The following is a 26,608-nucleotide window of genomic DNA, read 5'->3' as shown; positions in this document are numbered from 1 at the left end:
CCAAAATACTGAAGTAAAGTACTGTAAAACCTCTAAATTGTACTTAGTCACATTGAGTTCACAAGACTTACTAATGTCACATCTGGGTGTTTTAGGTCTCATTAAATCTATTTGATGTATTTTTGTTGATGACTCAAATCAAGCAAGGGCTGATAAGATAGTGACTTAAATAAGACTACGAATCCGACAAAGCATTCAGTGCTTACTTAGTTTTTCAATCAGTAAAAAGTACTGAGGTCAATGCCTCAGAGCTGTATCAAAATCAAATCAACTAATAACTTTATTTAAAAAGAATGCAGGACTGATATATGTCACCATTTTTTAATGTAAACAAATAAATCAAAGTTACAGAAATAAAATGAGAGAAATGTTACATAATCTCAACCTGACAAGTTTGTGTTTGCATATTTGCATCATCATCATAAAAAACAAGCTCAGAGAATAAATACGGTACATTAAGAAGTGGACGGAGGTTCCCTGGAGCAGGAAGTGTCGCTTTTTAACACGTCAGAGGACGATTGAATGCTGCTGTTCTCAGCTAAATCTAAAAGAAATATCTGTCTTTCTTAAATTCTTCTCTGAACTGTTCTTGTTTTATTATAAATAGCTTTATGATCCCATTAAGTAAATTTGCCAGTTTCCATTCAAAATCATTTCTGAAAAGTTTTAATGGTAAGGGTGGTTGTGCAGAGTCTCAGAAAACTTTTACCACTAATCTAATGTGTCACCACAGTTTAAAGCGACAGTCAAAAAAAAGAAAATCTAAGAGTGAGACCTCTTCTTGCAGCTCTCCCCCTCCCCTCTCTGTCGCAGGGGCATATGCATGCATAGAACAGCCAATAGGAACGCTCTCTCTCTAAAATGACCTGTGATTGGCCAAAGTCTCCCCATCATAGGCTAGATTAGTGCGTTCCATTTACCTCAGAACTCGGAAGCCGAAGCTGGGAATGACGTTGTCGGTACACGATCTGTGCTGCCTGCACGATCCGTCATGCGCAATCGCAAGATGTTCGCGCATGCGCAAATGATAATCCTGTTTTCAAGGATTTACGACACTGCACGATCTGTTCCATGCTAGCCTCCACCGGGAAGCTAACGTTAGTTTAGCTAACAACTAATTCGGCTAGCTAGCTGACAGCTTGATTCAGTCTAAAATAACGTTAACTCAAACTAAACACTGGGAAAAGCAGGCTACAGCTAAATTAAGACTTTACAGTAATAACAATAAAGACAAGTATTGATTGATTGTATTTTAAATGAGCACAAGTAAAGTAGAACTGACGAAACAGCTGTTATATATTTTAACGGTTATTTTCAGGTTTTATTTTGAGGGTCTTTTAAAGTTATTACATTTACATTTACAAATCAGATTTTCATTGTTTTCATTAGCTCTAGCCAGGTTAGCCATTGTTAGCAGTGCCAGTGTATAACAACGCACTATGCAATTTTATGTGCTTACAAACAGCGTAACAACATGCCCACAGATAGAATATGGACAGCGCTGCGTGTACGACTAGTAAGACACAAATAACACAGAAGTGCTTATAACATATGTATATTACTACAGCTTTCACTACTGTTAATGCACAGAGCATCCACGTTGAATCTTTAGCTCGGGGTACTCGGTGGTTGTCTGAGTTCCAGGCTCGGAAATCCGAGGTCAGGGGGCGTGTTTTCGACTTTGACCTCGGAAAAGCCGACTTCCGAGCACAAACGGAACACACTATAAAGCCTGAAAACAGAGCCAAGAGTAGGTACAGAAGTCTAGTTTTCTCTCAGACCACTTGAATTACAACATGCTGAAATATTATTATGACGTTCTGGCCCTACAATGCCAAAAATAAATTGCCTAGTACAGCTTTTAACTTAGATTTTCAAAATCTGGATTTATTCTTTTTAAATATATTTAGTGAGGGGAAAACACACAAAAAAATTTGGCGCAAATACATTTCCAACTAAACAATAATCAATAACAATCAAATGTGTTAGTAACAACTCCTGTCTGGTTCAGAGTGGGGCCTGTGTGCAGCTGTGTGGGTGAACTGCTCCTTTAAACACTTAAATTTGCATTCCCTCACACTCACACACTCACAATCTCAGTTTTCAGCAAAAACATGTTGACAGTTTAAACCAAAAGAAAAAGTTTACATCATGTCAACTAGAAATAACTCTTCAATTCAAACAGTGCATACCTGTTTGTTTCATTCCAGTATTGCAACTCGGCCCCAGTATCGGCCCTTGGCCCAGTATCAAGACTTGACCAGTGTCAAGACTCGACCCCAGTGTCAAGACTTGCGTCCAGTATCAAGACTCTCAGGCCTCAGTATTACAGATAAGGAAGCAGAGCAAATAGAAAAGCAGCAGCTGATCTGTACATTATTGCATCATGATGACATCATCGGACAGGGAAGGAAGTTCGATTAAAGAGTTCAGAGCTTCGTTTTTGAAAGTTCAGCAACATTTGAATTGACACTTTGTCTTCTTTTTACAGTTTGCATGTTGATGTGATGGATAAGAGATACCGCACCATGAGACCAAAATACTGCATAGATAAACACACAAACACATAATGTCCTTAAATCTGTTTCTTCATAATTGGAAGACTGAGATGCTTCAAGTTCTTCAGGAGGAGGCAGGAAGACAGACAGGAAAATATTGACCATTACCATAGAAAATAAAAACCACTTTCATTATACAAAGATTTCTGCTTGTATTATGATTTCCAATTTCTTTGATCCAGTCTTTAAAGTCTGGTCCACACATTGTTCCTTAAACTGTCTTTTCATCGGCATGGCTTTGACGTTCATTAGCACTCATTTCTGAAGTATCAAACAAAAATGTTTAGATATAGACTTTGTAGATTATTGCTTAAAAAATAATAACCTTTGTGCACTCAATTTGTATGCGGTTCATTTAGACAAAAGATAGAGTACTAATACAACACTCACATGCCCATATGTTCATTTAAAGAGTTATTGGTCAATGTAATTGTTCCTCCTGTCCATACTGGCTGTAAATACACTGTGAACCTATCCTTTAAGTCTTTTCCACCCATTTAGATTCAACGCCCTTTCAACACTGACTGCTTCACGCTGCATTCATGTGGTGTCGGTATAGACTGAAAAATGAGTTCTCAACTGGGAAAAATGGTACACAACTTATCGAGTTGACGTCATATTATGCAGAAAAATGGCGGATGAACGAAAATGCTGGGTTGATGATAAGAAAGCTTTTTTTAAATTCACATATTGCATATCTGGACACCGGAATTATGGGGGTAGGAAGTAGGGAAGGGCCCCCCCCCCCCCACACACACTTTACGCCTCTGGCCCGATTTCTGCAGCCACATTCTGTCACCGGGATATCTTGCAACTGTGCAAGATGCAGTCACGAAACTTTAGGTCTGTAGTTGGGATCAAAATGACGGCTGAGTTCAAAAATGGGTGTGGGCCGAGCAACAGCCTTGCCCGCCCCCGCTCTATGCCCCTGGCCCGACAACCGTGCAAGATACAGTCACAAAACTTCACAGGTGTGTAGTTGACATTAAAATGAAGGGAACGGTTGAAAATGGGTGTGGTCCGAGCAAGGCCGCTGGAAATAGGGGGGTAGCAAATAGGAAAGGGGCCCCCCACTTTACGCACCTGGCCCGATTTAGCCTCACGCCTGTTGTGACATCGCAAGATGATCTCTAGTATAAAGCTTCATATTAGATTTAAACACTCGAAACAGCGTGTTGTTTTAACGCTCTGAGCAATAAAATACAACATCTTTGTAGCGTCCATGTTGTTTGCACATTACGACTTCCCAACTCAGGAAATGGGACCATCCGAGGAGCACATAAATGCAGCATCATTTTCTCAGATGTTTATGAATTAATTGATTGCAGAACAGAACAAGTGACTCTCCCTTAGTTGCTAATTGGTTCAATTATTGAAATTACTGATAGCCGATAAGAGAAGAGCCTGCAAAGTGAAGTGGACTCTCAACAAACCCTCCTGTTACATCATCTTGGAGGAGTTTTCTATGGTTTCTCCTGGTTCTGTGAAGCTCTTTCACGACTGTCAAACAAACCGTTATGGAGGTCAAAAAAATGCTAGCAAAAGGTATCTACTAGCAATGTTGTTTGTTAGCGAACACCAGACCAACATTAGACAATCCTGCTAGTGCCACGTAGAGACTGCAAGGTTCACTACACACAATATGAAATTGACGGACAGAAAAACAATATACAATATAAACAATACACTAACGTTAAGCAGGGAAAATCAGTTTGTGTGACAAAATAATCTCAACTCAAAGGTCCACTTATGAGCTTAGCTATCAACCCCATCCGTGCAGCCATACTATCTATCTATAAATTGCAGGAACGTCTGTCTGTCTGTCTGTCTGTCTGTCTGTGTGTGTGTTATGCGCATATCTCTCGAACCGTTAGTCCGATGGATTTCAAACTTGACAGGTGTCTTACTATGGGCACGGGTAAGCGCAGTGCCAAGTTTGATGTTGTTTGGATTAGAAATGCAAAAAATATCGTTAAATATATATCGGTAAAAGAAGCACACACTGGCTTTTGCCCTAGCTGCTGGCCACATCCCCTCTCGCACTGCACACTGACTGAGCAAAGCACAGGACCAGAGACAGAGAGGGTCGAAGAAAGCAGCGAAGCTTTGGCAGCTAAAACGTGAAATACACCTCATTGCGACTGTTGTGTGGAATAAGGTTGGCGAAAAAAAGGCGCTTCAAATTATTCTTTCACAGCGCTGTGCAATGCGAGAAAATCTCAGAGCTGAACCGGGCAGACACATTACTTTTCATCATACCCAACCCCGGTTAATTAAGTATACTGCAAACTAATAACATTACCGTCGCCAAAATACCCCTGTGAATCAAATCCCCTACTTCACCGTTAACTGTCAAGCCACGAAACCTGTATGGAAATTAACACCTCTGCTGAAATGTTAAATTCGTTTACAATCATACGACACGAGACAACACCGCCTCTCTCTCTCTCTCTCTCTCTCTACGCACGCACACACACACACACACACACACACACACACACACACACACACACACACGCGGTCCAGTTCTGGTGGTTGATGAACGCAGATATGTGCTGATTAGCTCTCATAACGGGCCGGGTGGATAGCACACTTTGGGCTTTTCCGCCTTTATTCGACAGGACAGCTAGGTGAGAAAGGGGAGAGAGAGGGGGAAGACTTGCAGGAAATCGTCACAGGTCAGATTCGAACCATGGACCACTGCGTCGAGGCATAAACCTCTAATTATATGTACGCCTGCTCTACCCACTGAACCAACCCGGCCACATTACTCCACATTTTCATGTGATATTTTGTGATTACATTCTGAATCTGCAGCGTTCTCTGTCAGGTAAATCAGTAAGTTAGTAGTAGGGTATACAGGGGAGTTGCATATTAAGAGGTTTGGGGTCCTTCTGTAAGTATTTTTGGGGTACAATTTGGTTTTGATTAATTCTACAAGCAGCAATGCCACAGGCCTAGCAATCGGCCCGTTCCAAACAGACACATTTTCAACAGGCACTGCACTAGTCTATAAAAACAAAGCATTTTGGCCCTTCAAAGTTAAGTGTCTGGCAGGGTGCACATGGTTAGACAACAACTTCTTTCTCTGTGTCAAGATGTCAAAAGTCAATATGTGATTGTATGTGGTGTGTTTAACCAGGTCAAAGATAGTAATAGGCTCCTGTCATAATATGAATAACTATATATATATATATATATATATATATATATATATATATATATATATATATATATATATATATATATATATACTGAATATATTGTGTGATAGAGAATGGGAGAGGTGGGGTGTAAGGCGACAAAAAAACAACAACCAAAATATGAACAGTTGAAAACCTCAGAATAAAGCTGGTAAGTGGCTGTGTGAGTTGAGATTATTTTGTCACACATAACATGCTAATTATTAAACTGTACATAGAGCCTTACTAATAGCAGAGCTAAAAGTAGCATGTGTATCCTGAGGGTGGCACTAGAGGAAAGGTAATGGGACCAAATCTAAAGGGTTTGTGTAATGTCTCTAGACCAAAGTGTTAGATGGACGGACAGATCATAAGGTTGTTTGAAAGTTGTGAAAAAGCTTTGGGTGAATATGTTTATATATAAACTCTAAAATAACTAAAAGCAACCAGAGAGTTAGTTTTTCCTCATGGAAATAATAATAATTGGAATAAGCTTGTTAAATGTATTGATTAAGTAAAGTATTGAGAGACAAACACATTGTTGGGTTTGGTCTTTTCATGGGATTTGTCAACAATAAGAACAATTTAGAAAAATGCCTGCCTTATCTTTTAATTTATTTTTCTGCTGTACGTTAGGAACGAGTTGAACATGAGTGCAGGGACGTCTGAGGGAGGACACCTGAGGCATCAGTCCAGTGTTAATATGACATGAAGACATCTGCAGTAGTATTTGTTCATGACGGAGGATGTCTGACATCAGGTTGGTGCTAGTTAGCTCCTCCAGCAAGAGCAAGAAGAGCTTGTTTTCAGAGGCGATTTGTTTAGACAGAAACAACCTCCTCCAAACTCTGAGGACCCGACCCAACCAGACCTGACTAACTTGTCCGCCTTTTTGTCTAGGTTTTGGGTATCGTTGAGACATTTTTTAAATTCTGCTTGTCAATTCCGGTTCCTCACAAATCCTGGTTCTGATCCTTGTTACCTTAGTCAAAACAAAATACATTAAAAACAAACTCCAGTTTTATTTTCAGTACATTTGGACTGCCACAAAGATGTACTTTGGGGTACTTTTTTGGTAAAAAAAAGGTCAAAGAAAGAAAAATATAAATATTCTCTACTGTATATTTCCATGCACAAGTTGAACGTTTTACTTTCTTTTGGATGTTTTGAATCTGGAGCATCAAAATGACAAATGAGGACAACAAAAAAGCGGCATACTGATTTTTTTCCCAAGACAACTTATTGCTTACTAAAAAGGACTTTTCCATGACTGTGTAAAAAAAAAATCCAACGTTTTCAAGGATGTGTGGGAGCCTTTCAGCCTCTGATCCTTTCTGGTTTGGATAAAATCATCACAGGTTGCTGTTGCGTCAGCTGTGAAGTTTCAGACCTGAGAAGAAGATCCAGACAGAAGGAGGAGGTTCTGTCCTTTCGAGTTTCCTTTTGAAGCCTCAGTCAAGTGAGAAGGTTGCAGGTTTGAATCCCTGCAGCCTTGATGGCAGAGCTGATATCCCTTCTTCCCTCACTCCAACAAACTTGAGGTCAAAGGTCAACGGTTCGACTCCTCACCGCCAACGCTGCCATCAGTAGGGTGTGAAGAGGATTGATCCTTGGCTCGCTCTGATTGGTCCAGGAGCCGGACGCAGGAAGGAGGTGGTGAAGAGGGACGAGGAGGTTGGAGGACGAGGATGGAGAGAGATGGTAGGTGTTAGGGGTGAGGAGGTGGGAGTGAGGAGGGGGGAGGAGGAGAGAGAGGAGGGCGGATGAGCAAATGGAGTTGAGAAGAAGGAGGGAGAGAGGGAGGGCTTCACCAATTCCTTCTTAAGAGGAGAGGACCGGAAACAAGGAAAGAAGAGGAAGGGAAACAAGGAGAGTAGAAAAAAAAGCAAATAAACATAATCATTAATTCAGAAATTATTATTATATTTCTTTTTATTGTCTCACCATTATTGATTTATATCAGCATTCATCTATTTTACTGATGCATTCATTGATCTGCACAGATCTATAATTAATTATGGTTCATGCCAATAAAGTAAATTGGAATTTGAATAAGAGTGAGAGGTAGATAAATACTTACAGTAAGTGAGCTGCGCTGCTGTTTGTTATAAGGGCTGTATTTGGGTTTGCTGGGTTTTCCTGCCACTCTGTCCTTGTGCCTCCTGCTGGAGATGTGCTGCAACAACCACAAACATTGATATTCTTCTGGGGTTCCCACTATGATATCATATAGTTAAACTGTGGTTGAGTCCGAAATCACTTCCTATTTATGACAGTAGATCTGTATAAAGTACGATTAGAATAATGTTATTATACTGTATGTGCCCGCTGTGTTTCTACCTGTTTGAGTTGGATCTCAGAGTTGACATGGACATCACAGATCTGGCAGTGGAAAGTTTTGTTCTGCAGGCCGGAGCCCTTCAGTGCAGAGCTGCTGCCGTTCTTCAGCTTGGCTCCGGCTCGAGGGTAGGCCTTGATTGGCCCAGCACCGCTCCGAGCCTCCAGCATCGTCTTGTGCTTTGAGCCTGGAAACAGAGACGCACAGAAACCAAACTTCTATGAAACTATGAAAATGACAATGAAGTACTAGATAAATTCCCTTCCTTCCAGCCCACTAGTTCCCGTTTATTTCTATTTAAATCAAACTGCAGAGACTTGAAACTTGATGAAGACAATAATATATCTGTATAGTAATCATCATGTGATTACTAATCACACAAGTGTTAAAAGCTCTCCCTGTTGTTGCATTCAAGGTCTGTGTTAAAAGCTCTCCCTGTTGTTGCATTCAAGGACGGATGTGATCACTTAAGCTTCCACTGAAGAGATGAAAAATGGCAGCAGATAAAAATATTATATATATATATATATATATATATATATATATATATATATATTATCCTTACATCATCTTGTTCTTCCTCACCTGCATTATGAGCCTCCAACTGAGACAGAGAGTTGACGGCGACTTTACACAGAGAGCAGTACAGCAGTTTCTTCGCTTTTTCCTCCTCCGACTCCACTGAGAGAGGAGCATTCTGGGTAGAGGCCTGGGAAGGAGGAGGAGGAGCAGCAGGGGATGAAGAGGAGGTGACAGGAGCTGGAGGAGGGGGAGGCGGAGAGGCTTGGGAAGAAGGGGAAGAGGAGGAAGAGGAGAAGAGGCCTGAGGCGGGGAGAGCGGTGGGAGGACTAGAGGGAGGAGGCTCACTGCCTGGTCTGCTAGAGGAGGGGGAGGTGGATGAGAGAGGGGAGCAGGAGGGGAGGAGGAAGGGTTTAAGAGGAAAGGAGTCCATGGGGCTAGATAAGAGATCTGGAGGTAAACAGGTGGGAGAAGAGGAGAAGGAAAAGGAAAAATAAAAAAACACCCTTTGCTATAAAACCCAAACTCACTCCAAAATAAAAATCAGTAACATTAACAGTATTTAGATCAGTGTTATTAAAATTAACCTGTGTGCTGATCGTTGCTTCTGTTAGCTGAGACAGGAGGGGCGGGGCAAAGAGGACTTGTGATGCTCCCATTGGTCTCTCCAGTGATTGACAGCTTGGCCTTGGTCTTGTTCTCCTGAGACTTGAGCTTCTTGGCATGACGACTGCCTCTGTAATGAGCTTCTGCCTGAGACTGAAGAAAGAGACATACAGAGAAGTTTTAATTTTCTATTTGGGCTTGTTTCTCTTACTAAAAGTCTTGATGTCACTTACTGTCTAGCTACTCTTCCACTAGCTTCTGAGACTCAGTACAGTCTTTCATTGAGGGTTTCTTTCACCAGTCTTTCTGAAAAATTGCTGAATCCTTATCACTGTCCGACACTGTCAAACTATTTTTTAGCATACAAAAAAAATTCATAAACTGTTTTGCAAGCACAGCAGTGTGGGTATTATACATCATAGTAGTCAATATCAATTATATCCATCAAAACACAGTTATCTTTCCAACTTTTATCTGTAATGTCTGCTGTCTAAACAAGACCAATAGTCTGCATGCTGGTGCTTTGAGCTAAATGCTGTCAGCATGCTAACATGCTCACAGTGACAATGCTAACATGCTGATGTTAAGCAGGTAATATTTACCATGTTCACCATCTTAATTTAGTTAGCATGCTAACATTAGCTAATTTGCACTTCAGAAAGGACGCTGCTCATAAGAATGCCATTCATTCTGCAGGTATTAAATCATAAACTAAAGTACTTAACAAATAACAAATTTGACATACTTGCAATAACCTACTGTATGTGTGCATTTTCACAATAAGATATCCAGATACAAATAGCTTGCTAGGTGAAGATGGAGTATTTTAGGTCTATTCAGCCTGTACATCAACCACCAAGAGTTGGAGAGCCTATGTGTTGGGATGTATATGGACTTGAAATGTGAAACCAGAATTGTATATGAACAATTTAGATAAAGTTCAGACTGTACAAAATGGTTCAATTGTTCAAATTTGTTCAAGTATTGTTTGTTTGTCCAAGACAAATTTCCTTCGGGACAATAAAATCTATTTAATCTTATAAGTTAGGTGTCACCACACAGTGTAACAAGCCCAGAGTAACAGTGTACACAAACCTCCAGGTTAACAGTGTCCTCATGTGACTGTCTGGAAGCTCCATGACTCAGCTTTTATTCAGTTTATTAGACTCAGAGTTAATGCTGCCCTTTTTACCCCTCTCCTTGTCTCCTCTCCTCAACAGTAATTCTTGTTTTTATGTTCACTCATGAATAACTTAAACAGCTCATAAATGAGTCATGATGACTGGCATGTCACTAACAATGCAGCTTGTTACCTCTCAGCAGTCATTATGTGGATGAGCTGTGTCACAGCACTGTAATAATATAGATGTTAGGTACAGTAAACCTGATTACACACCTGCTGTTTTGAAGGAATGTCTGACAGGATCATCCACTAAACAAAAACAAGCCTCACAAAGTTATAGTATTTAGTAGTTCTCTGCAGACAAAAATTGTAGGCATGTCCTTTTAAAGGAACAGTCCAATATCAGCTTCAGTCAGCTTAATCTATGTGGCTTTGTAAAACAAGATTACAATGCAAGTATCAACAATTAGGGAGAACTAATATTAGCGAGCAAACTAAATGTAAATTTTAGAGCACTACTGTATGTTACATTATATTCTGACTGTTCAGAACGGTTTTATTTCTTTCCCCAATTCGGTAACCACAGATTTGTAGTTGCTAATGAGCTAGTATTTGTAAAGTAGCCTAACATCTAGTAAACAAGCAACCGAGACGTAGATGATAAGATATACAGTATATCAGTTCCATCTCTGTGTGTCCAGAGATACAGTAGGTCCAGGGTGTATTTAGCCTAGCTTAGCAAAAAGACTGGAAGCACGGGGAAACTGCTAGCCTATAGCTTCATCAAAAGTGAAAAAAGTGAGAATACCCTGTAATTTTCAGCGTCACAAATCATAAAATTCTGTAAGGTCCTGGTAGGACCCCTGAGAATGATATGGACTACCATCAACCGGAGAGTTAGAGAGTTAGTCAAGACCAGACTAGTGTTGACGAACTGACCGAAGAGCCGGTTAATTAACCCGACTCGTGTCACTGAACCGGGAGAATCGAGTGCCATACGTCAATTAACCGACTCACTCCTGTTTTTTGCTGGTATTCTTCTGCTACTGTGTGTGTAGTAATCTAGCTCATTAGAGCCTCCACTGTAGTAGTGGTGGTAGAATCAATCAGGAAATGAGCTACCTAGACCACCAGGTTGAGTTATCAACCGATCCCAGAAGCCTTTATTTCTCGTGCATCTTAAATGATTGTGTACATAGAAATTCATAGGCCACATTATCAATGGATATCACATACAAATACACGTCATGTTATCTTAGGAGTTATGTTAAGTTAAATGTTTGTTACATGGTAGGTAGGCTGTCACCAGGAGACCGCGCACCAGGCTACCAAACGAGACCGTAACCGTGCCTAATGCATGAGTCTATGTAATCAAACGGGTGTCTAAGTTCTCGGCAAGTTTGAGTTATCAGCCGATCCCAAAAGCCTTTATGTCTCGTGCATTTTAGAATTGTGTTCATGGAAATTCATAGGCTACATTACCAAGGAGAAAGTATTCTAGCACATACAAATACACGTAATGTTATCTTGGTAGTTATGTTAAGTTAAATGTTAGAAGTGAATGTTGCTACATGGTAGTTAGACTGTCATAAGGAGACCGCGCATAGTATGTCAAGACCGAACGTAACCGCAACCGCTCAAGTCTAATGTAATCAAGCGGTGTCTTGGTTCCTGGCGGGGGAAGTAAACGAGCGATTCATTTTATGAAATCATCTTTCTCTCTGTCTTCTACAAATTTAGATGAGAAGATGGATATCAATTTCATCTCTAAGTGTAGCCTTAAGCACATGGACTGGAAGCAAGGGAGAACTGCTAGCCTCGCTCCATCAAAATAGAACAAATACACCTTCCAACAACTCCAAAGCTGTAGTTAGTTTTAGCAGCAGTTAGCATTGGAGCTATTTGTTGACCAGCAACTGCTGGGCACAGTGACTGCATCTCAAAACTACTGTCCATATTGTGGAGTTGCAAGGTTTGCTTCCAGTCTTTGTGAGAAGCTAGGCAAACCATGTCCAGGATGGACAGAACAATAGGAGATGAAACTGCTATCAATCTTATCATCGGACTCTGGGGAAGACCGATAATAAGAGGATTTCCAGAAATGTCACACTATTCCTTTGAATGTACTTCAAACATTTTGATCGCAACAGGACCAAAGTGCAGATAGATCACATTACAAGAAGTTTATCAAAGAAACATAATCAAACTGACTGGATTAAAAATCAGATCTACAAGTTAAACACAAACACAGACACTTACATCAGAGTTAAACCTCAGCTGGCAGACGTTGCATGAGATGACCTGTTTCTTCCTGGGTATAAAGGTAACGCCAAAGGTGTGGTTGATGACGGCTTTCTGCACCGGGTCCATCTGCAGGATTCACACAGAGGTCAGAGATCACCAGCCTGCTCAGGAATGGCTGAACAGTGATGACAGAGTGTTGCCTCTTGTCTCTTTATCACAGTCAGTCTGTAACGCCTGCAGCTACAACACCCTGTCACTGTTACTGTCCCTCACACACACACACACACACACACACACACACACACACACACACACACACACACATTACCGTGTTGAAGTTTGGGAACAGTCCGACTGGTGATGTCGTCTCGACAGGAAACGACAGGAATGGTTTCATCATCACCGAGGGACCATTGGCACCAATTAGCCCTGGCAATGCCCCGCCCACTGCACCACACCCACCTCCTGGAAACAGAGAGAGAAAGAGTTTGAATGATTGATTTCCAATAACTGAGCTCATGACACTAATATTGATTTGTGCTTTTTAGTTCTTGGCACATGACTGGAAGTGATTGGTTGTCTGTTTAACATCAAAAAAGTGTCCTTTCAAAATGATTCAACGCATTGACATTGACAAGAAGTTTTTAATACTTCAGATTACAGAGAGAGAGAGCAAGCCTTCTGTGTATATTAAAACACTTTGTGATCACACAAGTATACTTTCTGGTTGAAATGATAAAATAATTTCCCAGGGCGAAACCAATGTTTAATATAACATTTCTACAGACTGTACAGACTGCACCAATCCGTTTTCATCTTTTTCAATGGATCATACGTAATGTCCGCTTATTCTGTGGAAATATTGCAATTAAAGGTTGATTAGAGAAGACATTTTATCATTCCAGGCAAACGGGAAACATCTTTGAGATCATGAAAATACCTTTGAAGACACAACCACTGCTGGATAACATGAGAGAGCAGACCTCCGCCAAGGCAATTTGACAGCTGAGAAATTATTTTTGTGATTATTCCAACACCACATGAATGCAGCACAAACGTCCTATCTCTTAATATTAACGAAAATGAAAAATAATTTGTGTATCCGCCCTGTGAAACAGATCTGTTTCACTTTTTGGGGTTCTTCTTGGCCTATACACCCTTCCACCAAGTTTTATTAAAATAAGTCCAGTAGTTTTTCTGTAATCCTGCTGACTGAAAAACAAACAAAACAACACACAAACAAACAAACAGACAAACCCAACCGAAAACATAGGCGGAAATAATTGCTATAATTTTCTTAACTTTTTAGTCTGGAGCTTTCTGTTGTAAAACCATAAAGAGAAATCATTCAAAAATTAACCATTATGTACAATAAAATCCACTAAGAGTCGTATAAACACATTATTTTTGTGAAATTCATGCGGTGAATGGGGCTGCTTCAGCAAAAGTAGTGCTATCTCTGAAGTCTGAATCCAAATTTAATGTGAGGAGGTGTTACATATACTGTATATATACATACTCTATCTGTGTATGTTTATAGTCACAGCTTGTAGAAGCTCTGCAGTGAATTATTTCATAACAACAAAGTGTGGGTGGAAACACTGAGAGCAACTGAATCAGCCCTGACATAGAAGGAGGAGGAGGAGGAGGAAGAGGAGGAGGAGGAAGAAGAAAAGGCGGAGGAGGAGAAGTTTTTGGTCTTATTGGTTTTGTCCATCTATCCAAGTTAAGTTAGGTCAACCCATTCTATGCCTTTTAAATACACTATAAACCAGTCTAACTAATTCTAAATGCTTGCAATCCAACCCATTCAGTATGTCCTATAATGCTCAAATTCTTTTCCAAAATCTGGAAATAATATGCCTTTGGGTGGCCAGACCAGCTGTGATTAGTCCAGATGTCTGTGCCATCTCACCAGGGGGGCGGATACTGGCAAACTTTGGGCCACTATAGTGCTTCTTTAACCTCTGTGCTATCTATTATTATAACTGTAAATAATTTATTAAAGTTTCTTTCGTTTTTCCCCCGCAAAATTACATAAGTGGGCCCCAGGGGTTGAGGGCCAAACATTATTGGGCCGTGGCACAAAAAAAGTTTGAGAAAGGCTGTTATAACCCATTCTTAATGCACTATAATCCAAATCCAGTTCTAACCCTTGCAGATGAGGGTTTCTAAAAAAGCTTTAAATGTTGATGACTGAATAAACTGGATTGAGAGGCTTGGTTTTAGGGCCAGGCCAGCTGTCTGTGTTTTCAGACAGACTTAACCCATCTGAACCCATTCTAAATGCTTTATAACCAATCTTAACCCACTCTAAATGCCTTAAAACTAACCTAATGTAAATGCGTTATAACTAGGGCTGTCAATCGATTAAAAAATGTAATCTAATTAATTACATACTCTGTGATTAATTAATCGAAATTAATCGCATACATAATTAACGGTGCCTAAACCGATACTTTTTAAGAAAGTAAAAAAAGAAAACAAAAAAAAGGGTACTAAACAACAGTCGGCAACATTAAAGAACGGCTTGTTTATTGCTAAGGCCATATGGTCAAAATTAAATGATTTAATAATAATGTATAACAATAACAATAACTTATTTCACTAGTAAATTGCTGTTGAACGACAAAAACAACCACCAGATGGGAAAAGGACATTTACAATAACTTCAAATGCACCACGAGGCTGTAGTTTACCAGTTTCATTGAACGCACCGTCTGTGTTGTTTTTCAGCTGCAGATTGTTACATACCGGTGTTGAATCCTCTACAGTAAAACACAGTCAAACTTTACACCGTTTAGCGTTAGCTGTCAGCATTTTAACCGTTTTTTAATCCAGCTACTAGCTAGCGGTAGGCTAACGTTAGCTGCTGTTGAGTATAGTGTTAACTAGTGTCACGTGCAGCAGTGTTTGTGTTGCCTGTAACGTCTGTTTCAGAGCATCAGAGAGAAGTGCAGACATATCAGTGGCACCAGATTTCGGTAGCCAGGGTTGGCAGGAAGAAGATTTTTACAAGTGTTCCAATTAATGATCCAGGCAGCACATTCTCGTCTCCCTCCTTCATTTTACAGTCGAACGGTGGCTAGAACGGCTCGGGGTCAAACATCAATATGGAATAGATTAATCTGCGTTATTTTTTTTAACACGTTATTTTTTCTCAGATTAATTAATCGAAATTAACGTGTTATTTTGACAGCCCTAGTTATAACCCATCTTAACCCAATGTAAATTTTATATAACCTACTCCAAATGCCTTATAACCCATACTAACCTAATGTTTTGTAACCAATCCTAACCCAATCTTAATGCCTTAACCCATCCCACTGTAAACGCCTTAATACCCATTCTAAATTAACTTTAATCCATTGTGACGTGTTAAATCCAGTTCTAACCCTTGCTGATGAGGATAGACAGTTTTAAATGTTTATCTGAATAAACTTGATTGAGAGGTTTGGTTTTTGTACTCAGACCAGGCCAAGCCAGGTCAGGTGTATTTGTGTTCCCCAACTGACTTTAAGATAGCTGTGAATTAGCAGTGTGCCATGATGCTGTTGTCTGAGTTTATCCTCATATAGCAGAGCTATGAGTCATTGTCTGCATTTATCACTAAAGCTCATTATTAAGTTCAGAACAGCATGACTCAACACAGAGCTGTAATCAAACACATGTAGCTGGACACACAACAGCTCAGATCACTGTCACTGTGTTGTTATTAGCTGGGATATTATTTATGATTATAAATACAGATTGTCTATTTAAAGATGGTGTAATGTGTCAGCTTGGTGGACCAGCCAAAATAAAGGTTCACTTTCAATAATACAGTCACAATGAAGATGTAATGCTAGCAAACTGCAGACTGTCATTATAAAAAAAGAAGGTATTTGCAACCACTGTAAAGCAGAAAATTATTCATCAACCTACTACGTCACAGTATTTATTAGCAGTATTTAGTATTTACTAGTAGTTCCCAAAGTCAGTTTGATTTGCAGTTTGTATCCTATCATGTTGGTACAAACATCACAGAGCACAATAAACCGACTAAGTACAGTGCACCACCAGCTGACATCTTTTCACTTTTGTGAACTTGTGAGTATGTCCTTCATGTTAAACATTGCAATGTGGGACAGAGACACCTGCAACCTCCTGAGAGACCACTGAAACCACCTCAAGAATCATTTCACCTTAAAAAAAACAGAACCCTTTGAAAGACCACTCACACAAAACAAGATCCGATTGAACCTCATCAAGGACTACTGAATCTATAACAAGAAGACCTGAAACATCCAGGAGAACCACTGGAGCTCCCTTAAGTAAACTGGACACTTTATCAAGAAAGATTATACCATGACCCTTGGGGCCCCCCCAAAGGTGTGGTGGGAGGGGGTATCTGACGCTGTTCAGCGATCTGTCAAGCACTTCCATTGAACCATAGTGATGCTTTGAACCTCCTGAAGCACCACTGAAACCACTGCAAGGACCATTTGAACCACCTTAAAAATCCCTAGAAAGACATGTCAGGACATACTGAAGCTCCTTCCACACATGCAATGCAAACCTGAACCTATCTAGACTACCTGGAGAAGCTGTATGTGAGAATGCAAATTCCCTAGTACAATGTGTGTAATATCCTATTGAGCCCATGTGTGATTGTCACAGCGAGGAATTGGGCGTGTTGTTGACGTTTCTATCATGCACCTGGCGTGAAACCGAAAGATAACATACATCCTAGGGTGAAGAAGAAGGGTGATTTACACAAAGATGGCAACGAAAATGACTAACTGGAGAGAGGACGAGATTCAGAAACTTCTGTAGGTAAGGGCCGAAGCCAAAATCGTCAGACAAACTCAGGGCACGGCAAGAGACTTGGTTGTTTATGACCAAATTATGAACCGGCTACATGACCACGGTGTAATTCGTGTCATGTCCTGCCTCATGCACGCTCTACCCAGGCACCAGCCCTCGCCGAAACAAAAAAAACAAACATCTAGATTATTTCCAGTGAGTGAGAATGCGTCTGACACAGACAATTTCATTTTGTGTGTTACATGTGTGAAAGGGCAACTGATTTTCGGTCTGCATGCTTGTATTTGTAACTGCACTTAATTTTGTCATTTTTACAATGTGAATGTACAACAATGAAAACAGAGTCATGATTAGTATGAATTGGAGTTTAACTTTTGGTGATGTTCATGTGTGTATGATAAATGGCGTGGTGACAGGGTCGTCGTAATTCTGTCCTGTCCTCTGAGATCGGTTTACAACATACACACACACACACACACACACACACACACACACACACACACACACACACACACACACACACACACACACACACACACACACAGTAACCCTCCCCTTCTGTCTTACAGTAAGTTGCTGATCTAAGAAGCTGCTATAAATATTGCTACACATCTGCTACTGCATTCGCATGGAGACAGTCTGTAAACCAGCACTGAAAACCGGCCAACAACGAAGTAACAAGCTAGACAGTTTTATTTCAGGCTGTTGGCGATTCAGCTTGAAGAGCTGTGAAACGCGGCACAACATGTAAACAAACTAACACGCTCAGTTTGAAGTTTCTTCACAAGTTTCTTAAAACGCTTTTCCATCTGCAGCCTGCAAATCTGAAGAGCGTAATAAATAACAAAAGTGCTGAGAAGTTTCAAACTTAAACAGATATTGAAACTGGAACTGACCAGTTTACTAGCTGAGTGGTGTAAATCAAATCACATACAAGGAATTTGTCTTGGGGTTTTGTATGTGCATGATGGTCACAATAGACATAGTAAGAGAAAAGTAAGTAATGCAAAAGTCAGTCTTTGTATTTTCTCTATACTTATATGTGTACACCCCTCTAGCATATAATGCTCAGGATTGTTCATAATTTCAATCAATGAAGAGATACTGAAGGGGGAAACAAGTTCTCAGAGCTGGCTAGCTAGTTAGCTTGGTCGCTAACAGGAAAATTAGACTTACCACAAACTATTCCTATTGTGTGGAGTCATTTAAATATGTCGACAGAGGAGGTCAATGCCCCTGCATACCCATACTTATCCTGGCTGATCACGAGCTCTGCTCAGTTTGAAGATGGGCAGAGCTATCCACTAATCACGGTGATTCCATTGAAATTAATTGCTTTTTTATTTCATCATTTTAAATGCAGTTCTAAAATTCTAAATGATCAAAGTTTCTTTTACTGGTACTGTGTTTGCTGACATCAGCAGCTGCTGAGATTAAATGGTCTATCAATTCATTGTAAACCCTTTCTAATTTGAAGTGTCCAGTTTCCTGCTGGTCAGTCCAGTTTTATCTGCTGAGGTAAGATTTATGATTGTGGCTGCAGTCAGGCATGTCTGGCATTCACACCTCACACTAACACACACACACAATAAAGACGTATGAAGGAAAATCTTACACAGTGGTTGGCTGTACCGTCAGCTGCAGACTGAAGCTCCTGTAACTGATCTGACATGTAGACCTCTGTGTCATCTGTCATAAACCACCCCCATAATGTAGCCAATGGCAGTGGTTACTAAGAACTGTGTCTGATATTTAATCACTCACACCCCCGCCCCCTGGTTTATAAATCCAAATGGGACAATCATTTCAGTTATTTGCAGGACTTGGCACACAGATCATCTCTGGTGTTTCAAACAGGTTGAAAACGTATTTAGTTAAGTTAAGAAAAAATGAAGAAAAGGAAAGGAAAAAATATATATTTTTGGGTGAAAGCATCTGATCAGGTGGACTGCCAAAATAAATCTGTATAAACAAGAAGCAAGACTAACACAGACACATACACACACAATCACAGTGCCAGGTAAATATAATAATACTAACACTTAGCACATAGCAACCAGCTGGCAATAAAAACTTGTGTTTCAACTGCAGTACTATTCTTACGAGCCAAAGAGCAAAAGCCAAACACACCCACTACTGTGTGTGTGTGTGTGTGTGTGTGTGTGTGTGTGTGTGTGTGTGTGTGTGTGTGTGTGTGTGAAACAGTTAACCCTCTAAATATGTTGAAGCAGATATCAAAGTGTAGGTAAATCAACATGGCTCTTTTGTTGTACAGACTATAGCTTTAACACATTCACTTTAAATCTGCGCAGATGTTTCTGATCAGTAGTAAGCTGAGTTGACAGAGCTGAAAGAGCCAAAATAATTCCAAAATAGAGGAACATATTATAACTTATTAGCTGTGTTGCAACATTCAGTTTTATATAAGAGGAATGATTCATAGAAAAACAGGAGTCCGTGCAACAAATTAACTGAATAGACTGTGTGAATTTATTTTCCTGTTAACGACCAAGCTAACTTACTCAAAACCTTTACTTAAGTAAAAATATCAATAACACAGGGTGAATAAGTAAAAGTATTAGCAGCAAACTCTACAGTAACAGTACTCATCATGTAGCAACATTAATATCATATAAATATTATTATGTATTACATTATTTAAATATTGTCACTAATGCATAAAAGTGTAAGCAGAAACGTTCCATCCTAAAAGCAACTATTAATTTTAGCTTTTAAATGAATTTATTGGAGAAAAAAGAAATATAAAAGCAGAAACAGAAAAAATATTTTCTTAAAACACATGAACAATATCTGTTAGCTCACTTTTAGTATTAGTACACTGACTGTTAGTATGTCAATCTGTTTTTAATTCAAGTGAACCGACTGTATCTTGTTGCTGAATTAAGACAAATTAAATATTCTGCATATTCTCACTGCACTGATGGAATTTTTTTACATGAAAATAAGTAGGTTAGGACTCAATTATAAACTAACATGACTTGAGAAGAAGATATTTTTGCAAGAACAAAACAAATGCATCATCAATTAATGATCATATGTTTTGTTTAAAAAATCTTAATTAATGAAATAAATAAAAAGCTGGTAAAAATTAAAAAATAATATTTGCTGCTGAAATGTAGAGGTACCTCAAAATTGATACAGGTGTAAGTTGTACAATCTGAACTGGAGAAGTCAAACCTCCAGGTGGACAATAAAAAAAAATGTTCAAGCGGTAAATAAATGATCATGAATATAAAACTAGCAAATACATTTTCATCTTAACCCATCAATGGGTGAAAATGTTGAACAAACCAGTGAGCAAAACACACACACACACACACACACACACACACACACACACACACACACACACACAGAAACATACATATCTGTTGACTCTAATGGGTGCCAACTCAAAAATCATACAACTAGCAAATAAAGTCGTCAGCACTCACATGTAAGCATAATATTTTTGATAATGCACAGCCGCGTTTAGTACGTTAAGTATATTAAACAACTCAACAGTTTATAAAATAGTTCAAATCAGCAATAATTTGAACAGATGTACAACAGATATACATACGTACATAATTACACATATACATAGCCATATTCTACTGCTCTTCATACTATTCATCCTGCACATACACTTATTCTTACTACTCTTATAATGTTACCACACTGCACATAGCTGTACATACTGCACATATATGTCTATATGGTTCATTCAGTATATATATATATATATATATATATATATATATATATATATATATATATATATATATATATATATATATATATTTATTTATTCTGTTTTTCTTATTATATATTCTTTTAATACACTGCATATATCTATATCTATATTATTCTTACTACTAGTATAATGTCACTGCTACTACATTGCACATATCTGTACATGTTGTTCATACATTGTTCATATTACATAGCCATATTTATTCTGCTCTTATAACACTGCAATATACTTCTTGTCCTGCCTATGCACCACCATGCTTTTTTTGCACTTCTGGTCGGACGCAAACTGCATTTCGCTGTCTTTGTACTTGTACACTGCACAATGACAATAAAGTTGAATCTAATCTAATCTAATTATAATTAGTAATAACAATTTTCAGCATTATGAGTTTTGATACTTTACATAAGCTGCATTCACAATATCTAGGAACTTCTACTTAATTATGAAATATTTTAAATGCAGTAGTTTTACTTATAACAATTTTCACAGTCTGGTATTGCTACTTTTACTTAAGTAAAAGATCTGAATACTTCTTCCAACACTGCTTTGTCTACATAGCAAGCACTATGTTATAGAAAAATTACAAAAATGTGAAAAACCAATCAAAAGATTATCAAATGTGACAAGGGGGATTCAAATTTAAATATAAAATCAAAATGAAACCTAGTCTGGTTAGAGTAAGCTACACCTTGGAAGCTCATGCTATAATAGTCTCAGAGAAATCCTTATAAATATCCATAGAGAATCATTAACAATCCCACTTATAGCATATATATATATATATATATATATATATATATATTCTGAACTCAGTATATTCAAATCTCTTCCATCTCTTGATATTGAATAACTAATTTCAGAGTTGGGTGAAGGTGTGAATGGTGTACTGGAGAACAGTTATGCACCAGAGCTTATCATTATTACTGCTTCCTTATATCATCATCCAACTCAGGCAGAGACAAGAGAAACATCTGGTGCTGTTAATCAGACTGTGAAGTGATGTGAACGGCTGCCGTTAAAGCGAAACTGACAGCAGCGAAAGACATTTCTCACACAGACAGCAGGAATAGATGAAGGCTGAGGATGAGGAAGGCGGAGGATGGTGATGACGATGATGGCATTTATTTAAATTAAAGGTTCCTACCTGAACCAGACGTCTTTTTTTCTTTATCTCGATCCAGATTTACTTTACTTTGTTTCTCCTCTTTCTGTCTGTATGTATTCTACTGCACTCTAATCTGTCGACTACTGTACTCTGCTGTTCTTGAGTCTGCCTGTGTTACTCTGCTCATGTCTTCTTACGAACCAAAGAGCAAAAGCCAAACACACCCACTACTCACTCTGTGTGAGTGTGTGTGTGTGTGTGTGTGTGTGTGTGTGTGTGTGTGTGTGTGTGTGTGTGTGTGTGTATCAGGTGACTGGACTAAGAGTGGCATGTGTCATCGCTATCTGAACCCACAAACCCTGAGCGTCAGGTGTGTGTGTGTGTGTGTGTGTGTGTGTGTGTGTGTGTGTGTGTGTGTGTGTGTGTGTGTGTGTGTGTGTGTGTGTGTGTGTGTGTGTGTGTGTGTGTGTGTGTGTGTGTGTGTGTGTGTGTGTGTGTGTTACTCCTTCTTAATCCCCTGCTGCCATTTCTTCCATAGAGAAGAAACTCTATCCCTGGGGATGAGAGAGAGAAGAGAGAGAGAGAAATACACACTGAGAGAGTAGGAAGAGAGAGGCCACTGTGACCGATACAAAACTAAGAAAAACTGAGTGAACACAGCCTGGTCATAGAAAGGCAGAACAGGCTATCCGGGGGCAGGCTGTGTTCACTGTCATAAAAGAGAGGTTGAGACCGAATCTCACTTCTTTCTATACTGTAAGGATTTGAGAGCGGTGTTCTTGGAAAAAATAAATAATATGTATTCTGAGTTTTTCCATCTCCCTGATCCCTAACCCTAACCCAGTATTTGCTGCAAAATATGTTGACTGTTGTCATAAACGAAGAGAAACAAGCTCAGTAGTAAATGTTTCTGAGTAATTACATCTATAAAAGAATTACAGCTGCCCATGTATTATTATAAATGCATTCATTGTTATTTAATGCCTTTATGTATTTGATGCGATTGTTGATATTTGCATATTATTGTATATTATTGCTAATCATCTGTCAATCTGTTGAGAGAGAGAGAGAGAGAGAGAGAGAGAGAGAGAGAGAGAGAGAAAAGACGACCACACACTATTTACATAGTACACAGATTATATTGGAAGATTAAAGTTTAAATTACTCTGCTGCATTTAGTTGTGTGTGTGTGTGTGTGTGTGTGTGTGTGTTTTGTGTGTGTGTGTGTGTGTGTGTGTGTGTGTGTGTGTGCGTGTGTGTGTGTGTGTGTGTGTGTTGTTGCAGTTGTTGGATCATACCGTCTCCTGTTACACAGAGCACAGTGTGTGTGAGAAAGAGACACACACAAAACCAGCTGGTTCACAGTTAATACAACACACATTAAAGTGGCTATATGTAACTTTCAGTTTGTGTTGATTCCAGCAGCAGGACAAAGGTGGTACTGTTTTTACCACACCTGCTGTCATAAAGGTCTTTTCTTTACGGTGCTTTATTGCTCACTGTATAGCACTGAGTTAGCACTACCAGGAGGTCATATAGTTGCGATGAATAAATTTGCTCGGACAGAAAATCATTCATTTACAATAAGAGAATACGTTACAGATGCATCGTTGCATTTCAAAAGTTGCATACGGTAACTTAGCCAACTTTGGATGTATCGTGAGCTAAACCGGGTATCACTGTCACTGTGTCACGAGCCAAAGCATTAAGAGATTGTCATAGCAACCAACGTAGTAATAACTTATATAGCACATTTCATGAAACTCACGGACGCTTTACACAGGTACAGGGGGACAAGGGAAAAGAAAATAGTAGGCCAACACAAACACGGACTAAAAGGAATAAAACGTCCTCACTAAATGGAAGGGGGGAGTAATTTAATGTTGGTGTACAACCACATTGCGCATTGTAAAGTTATTTTATGAATGAAATAGACATACTACATACCTAAGGGCCAATTCGGGGACGTTTTTTAATCATTTACAATCCCGTAATTGTCTCCATCTGTTGAAAGCCCGAGTGTGACTCGGTTTTGCCCGTTGTCTTTCACTTTCCCTTTTAGCTTTTAGTTGTTCTTCGTTTAATTTCCTTCTTTTCTGTGATGGCCCTGCCCCAGTATCATTTATAAAAGTAATTGTGTGCACATCCCACCTTCTGGCAGGTGCAGGACAAATGAAAAATACTAAAATGAAAAAATGTAATGTCCGCAACACTGCTTTAAACTCCCATATTTAATATAAAGGCAACGTTTCGACCCTACTGGGGTCTTCTTGATAAAGGGATATATGCAGGCCTTACATTCAGCTGACCCACCATGTGGCTTCAATTAGTCTGATTAGGTCTGAAAGGCCTCAAAGCCCCACTCATGACTCAATTGAGAGAACACTTTCATACAGGTTTTTAACAAACCTGCCCCAGTATCAGCCATAACTACAGCAGATAACTTCTGAAATACAATAAGGCCTATATAAAGAATTCTCCTGCCACCCTTTACCTGGCTGGATACACTAACACAGGCTTTTCCGGTGATACAACGAAACCCGAATGTGTTACTGTAGAGTCGTCTACCTGCCGTAAATCATTTTGTGACTTTGCGGTAAAAATCGGACCCGGGCAGAGGCATTAATAAAAACTATATAAAAATAGCGTTCTTTTCACTGTCTCGTTTGCTGGTACAGGTCATTTATGATCATCAGATGGAACATTACACAGTTTCAGAAACGTGTAAAAGCTACATATAGTCACTTTAAATTAAATAAAGAGTGATATCAGATGTTTCAGTTGTTCGCTGTAACTGACTCCAGCAAACACTGACCAACCAGCAATAAGGCTGCATTCACACCCAATCAGGTGTTGCGATGAAAAAAAAGTCCTCCAATTCATTTGAACGGGGGTGCGTTTAGGGTGCGGCGAAAAGAAATATCTCCCTAAGTAAACGGACTTTTTGCTCCAAAGAGGAGGAGGTGAGTACAAGTGGAGACTTTACGGGCCCAGTTGTGCTTCTTACAGTACAGTGACATAATCCCTCACTGGCTTCCCACTGCAGATGAAATCACTGCAGCTTGAGATGAAGCCTGGAAGAACACAGGGTATTAATACACCAGTGATCCTACTGGGAGGAGAACCCGTCTTACTACCTTCATCTGCATCACACATTCCTTATCCACAGAGAGGGAGAGCGGGAGAATGACATAGAGTGGTTCTGCTGACGGCAGCATAAGACATCACACTGCATTATTATTATGCAGAGAAACACTCACATTAGCATAACAAGCCTGTATGTGTGTGTGTGTGTGTGTGTGTGTGTGTGTGTGTGTGTTTAAGTAGGTCACGTTCAGATTCTTCTTCATCCACAATAACACACACACACACACACACACACACACACACACACACACACACACACACACACACACGCACACATATATATCAGACCAGATATACGAAAGCAGACATTAGAGCGCCAGTCTGAGACTCAGTAGAAAGAAAACAGCGTAATCACCTGATTAGAACCAAACCAACATATGTTAAAGTATTGGACAGAACAAACAACATACCGATGATTTAGCCATTCTTTGAATTAGCCTTTCCAGTAGTGGAGATAAAAATGATACATTTTTATGGATATCTGACCAGTAGATTAAAACATATCTCTTGCTCTGGAAAAAAATGTACTCAGGTTCTTAAAACCTTTAAAAAAAACAATTTTATTCCAGCATGTTTAGCATTGGCCTGGCAAAATAATGGAAACAGCACAAGACAAGGTATTTTATTTAAAAAAAAACAAAAAAAAACAACTTGGCACAGTGGAAAATGAAATGCAGCAGTGTTTCTTTATCTGATCTGTCCCTTTTGGGAAACATCTACATTTAAAAACAAAACTTTCATATCTATGTGTTAAAGTGCCCATATTATGAAAAAATCACTTTTTCTGGGATTTGGGGTGTTATTTTGCTTCTCTGGTGCTTCCACACACATACAAACTTGGAAAAAAAACATCCATGCTGTTTTGAGTGAGATACGGTTTCTGAATGTGTCCTTCCTTCAGTCTCCAATCGGCAGGGCTTTTTACGTCACTAGCCGAAATGAGGTGGCTAACCGTTCTGAATGGCAAAACACTGCTACAACACACACTAGTTCACCATAATCTACAAAATAACTACTTACATGTCCTTATTCTGCAGGTATTCCACGCAAAATTGGAAGTGGGCCCTCGTTTAGAAGAAGTCTCCCGGCTAATCCTGCCTATACTACTGAAGTTGTAGAAACAAACAGCTAGCTGATGTCAGAGCCATACTCTGGCTGATGTGATCCTTACCTAGCTACTGCGCATGTGCGCCTCCCAACAAAGATGGGATAGAAGTGAGATG

General features: G+C 39.4%; 1 protein-coding gene and 1 long non-coding RNA gene across 6 annotated transcripts in view; both read right to left on the bottom strand.

The window, feature by feature from the left end:
- Positions 1 to 1,450: 1,450 nt before the first annotated feature.
- Positions 1,451 to 3,231, bottom strand: LOC118495636. Its single transcript, XR_004898122.1, has 2 exons — positions 1,566 to 3,231; positions 1,451 to 1,513 (listed from the first exon to the last, which is right to left on the bottom strand). It is a non-coding gene; the product is annotated as an uncharacterized LOC118495636 (long non-coding RNA).
- A 3,050-nt stretch (positions 3,232 to 6,281) lies between these two features.
- znf385b (zinc finger protein 385B) overlaps positions 6,282 to 26,608 on the bottom strand; it is a 62,703-nt gene continuing 42,376 nt past the window's right edge. For 3 of the 5 annotated variants that reach the window (XM_031281456.2, XM_036004480.1, XM_036004482.1), the window contains exons 5-11: positions 12,899 to 13,035; positions 12,586 to 12,696; positions 9,185 to 9,356; positions 8,664 to 9,047; positions 8,081 to 8,265; positions 7,821 to 7,916; positions 6,282 to 7,560 (exon numbers count right to left, since the gene is read on the bottom strand). In XM_031281456.2, the coding sequence (XP_031137316.1) occupies positions 7,324 to 7,560; positions 7,821 to 7,916; positions 8,081 to 8,265; positions 8,664 to 9,047; positions 9,185 to 9,356; positions 12,586 to 12,696; positions 12,899 to 13,035 (1,322 nt within the window). In that variant the 3' untranslated portion in view covers positions 6,282 to 7,323. Of the gene's footprint in view, positions 7,561 to 7,820; positions 7,917 to 8,080; positions 8,266 to 8,663; positions 9,052 to 9,184; positions 9,357 to 12,585; positions 12,697 to 12,898; positions 13,036 to 26,608 lie in introns of all 5 variants that reach the window. The other 2 variants (XM_036004481.1, XM_036004483.1) reach the window with 2 other exon arrangements.

This window comes from Sander lucioperca, chromosome 8, assembly GCF_008315115.2.
Source record: "Sander lucioperca isolate FBNREF2018 chromosome 8, SLUC_FBN_1.2, whole genome shotgun sequence".
NCBI lineage: Eukaryota > Metazoa > Chordata > Actinopteri > Perciformes > Percidae > Sander > Sander lucioperca.
Note: the sequence above shows the minus strand (reverse complement) of the source record. Positions and strands in the feature narration are given on the sequence as shown.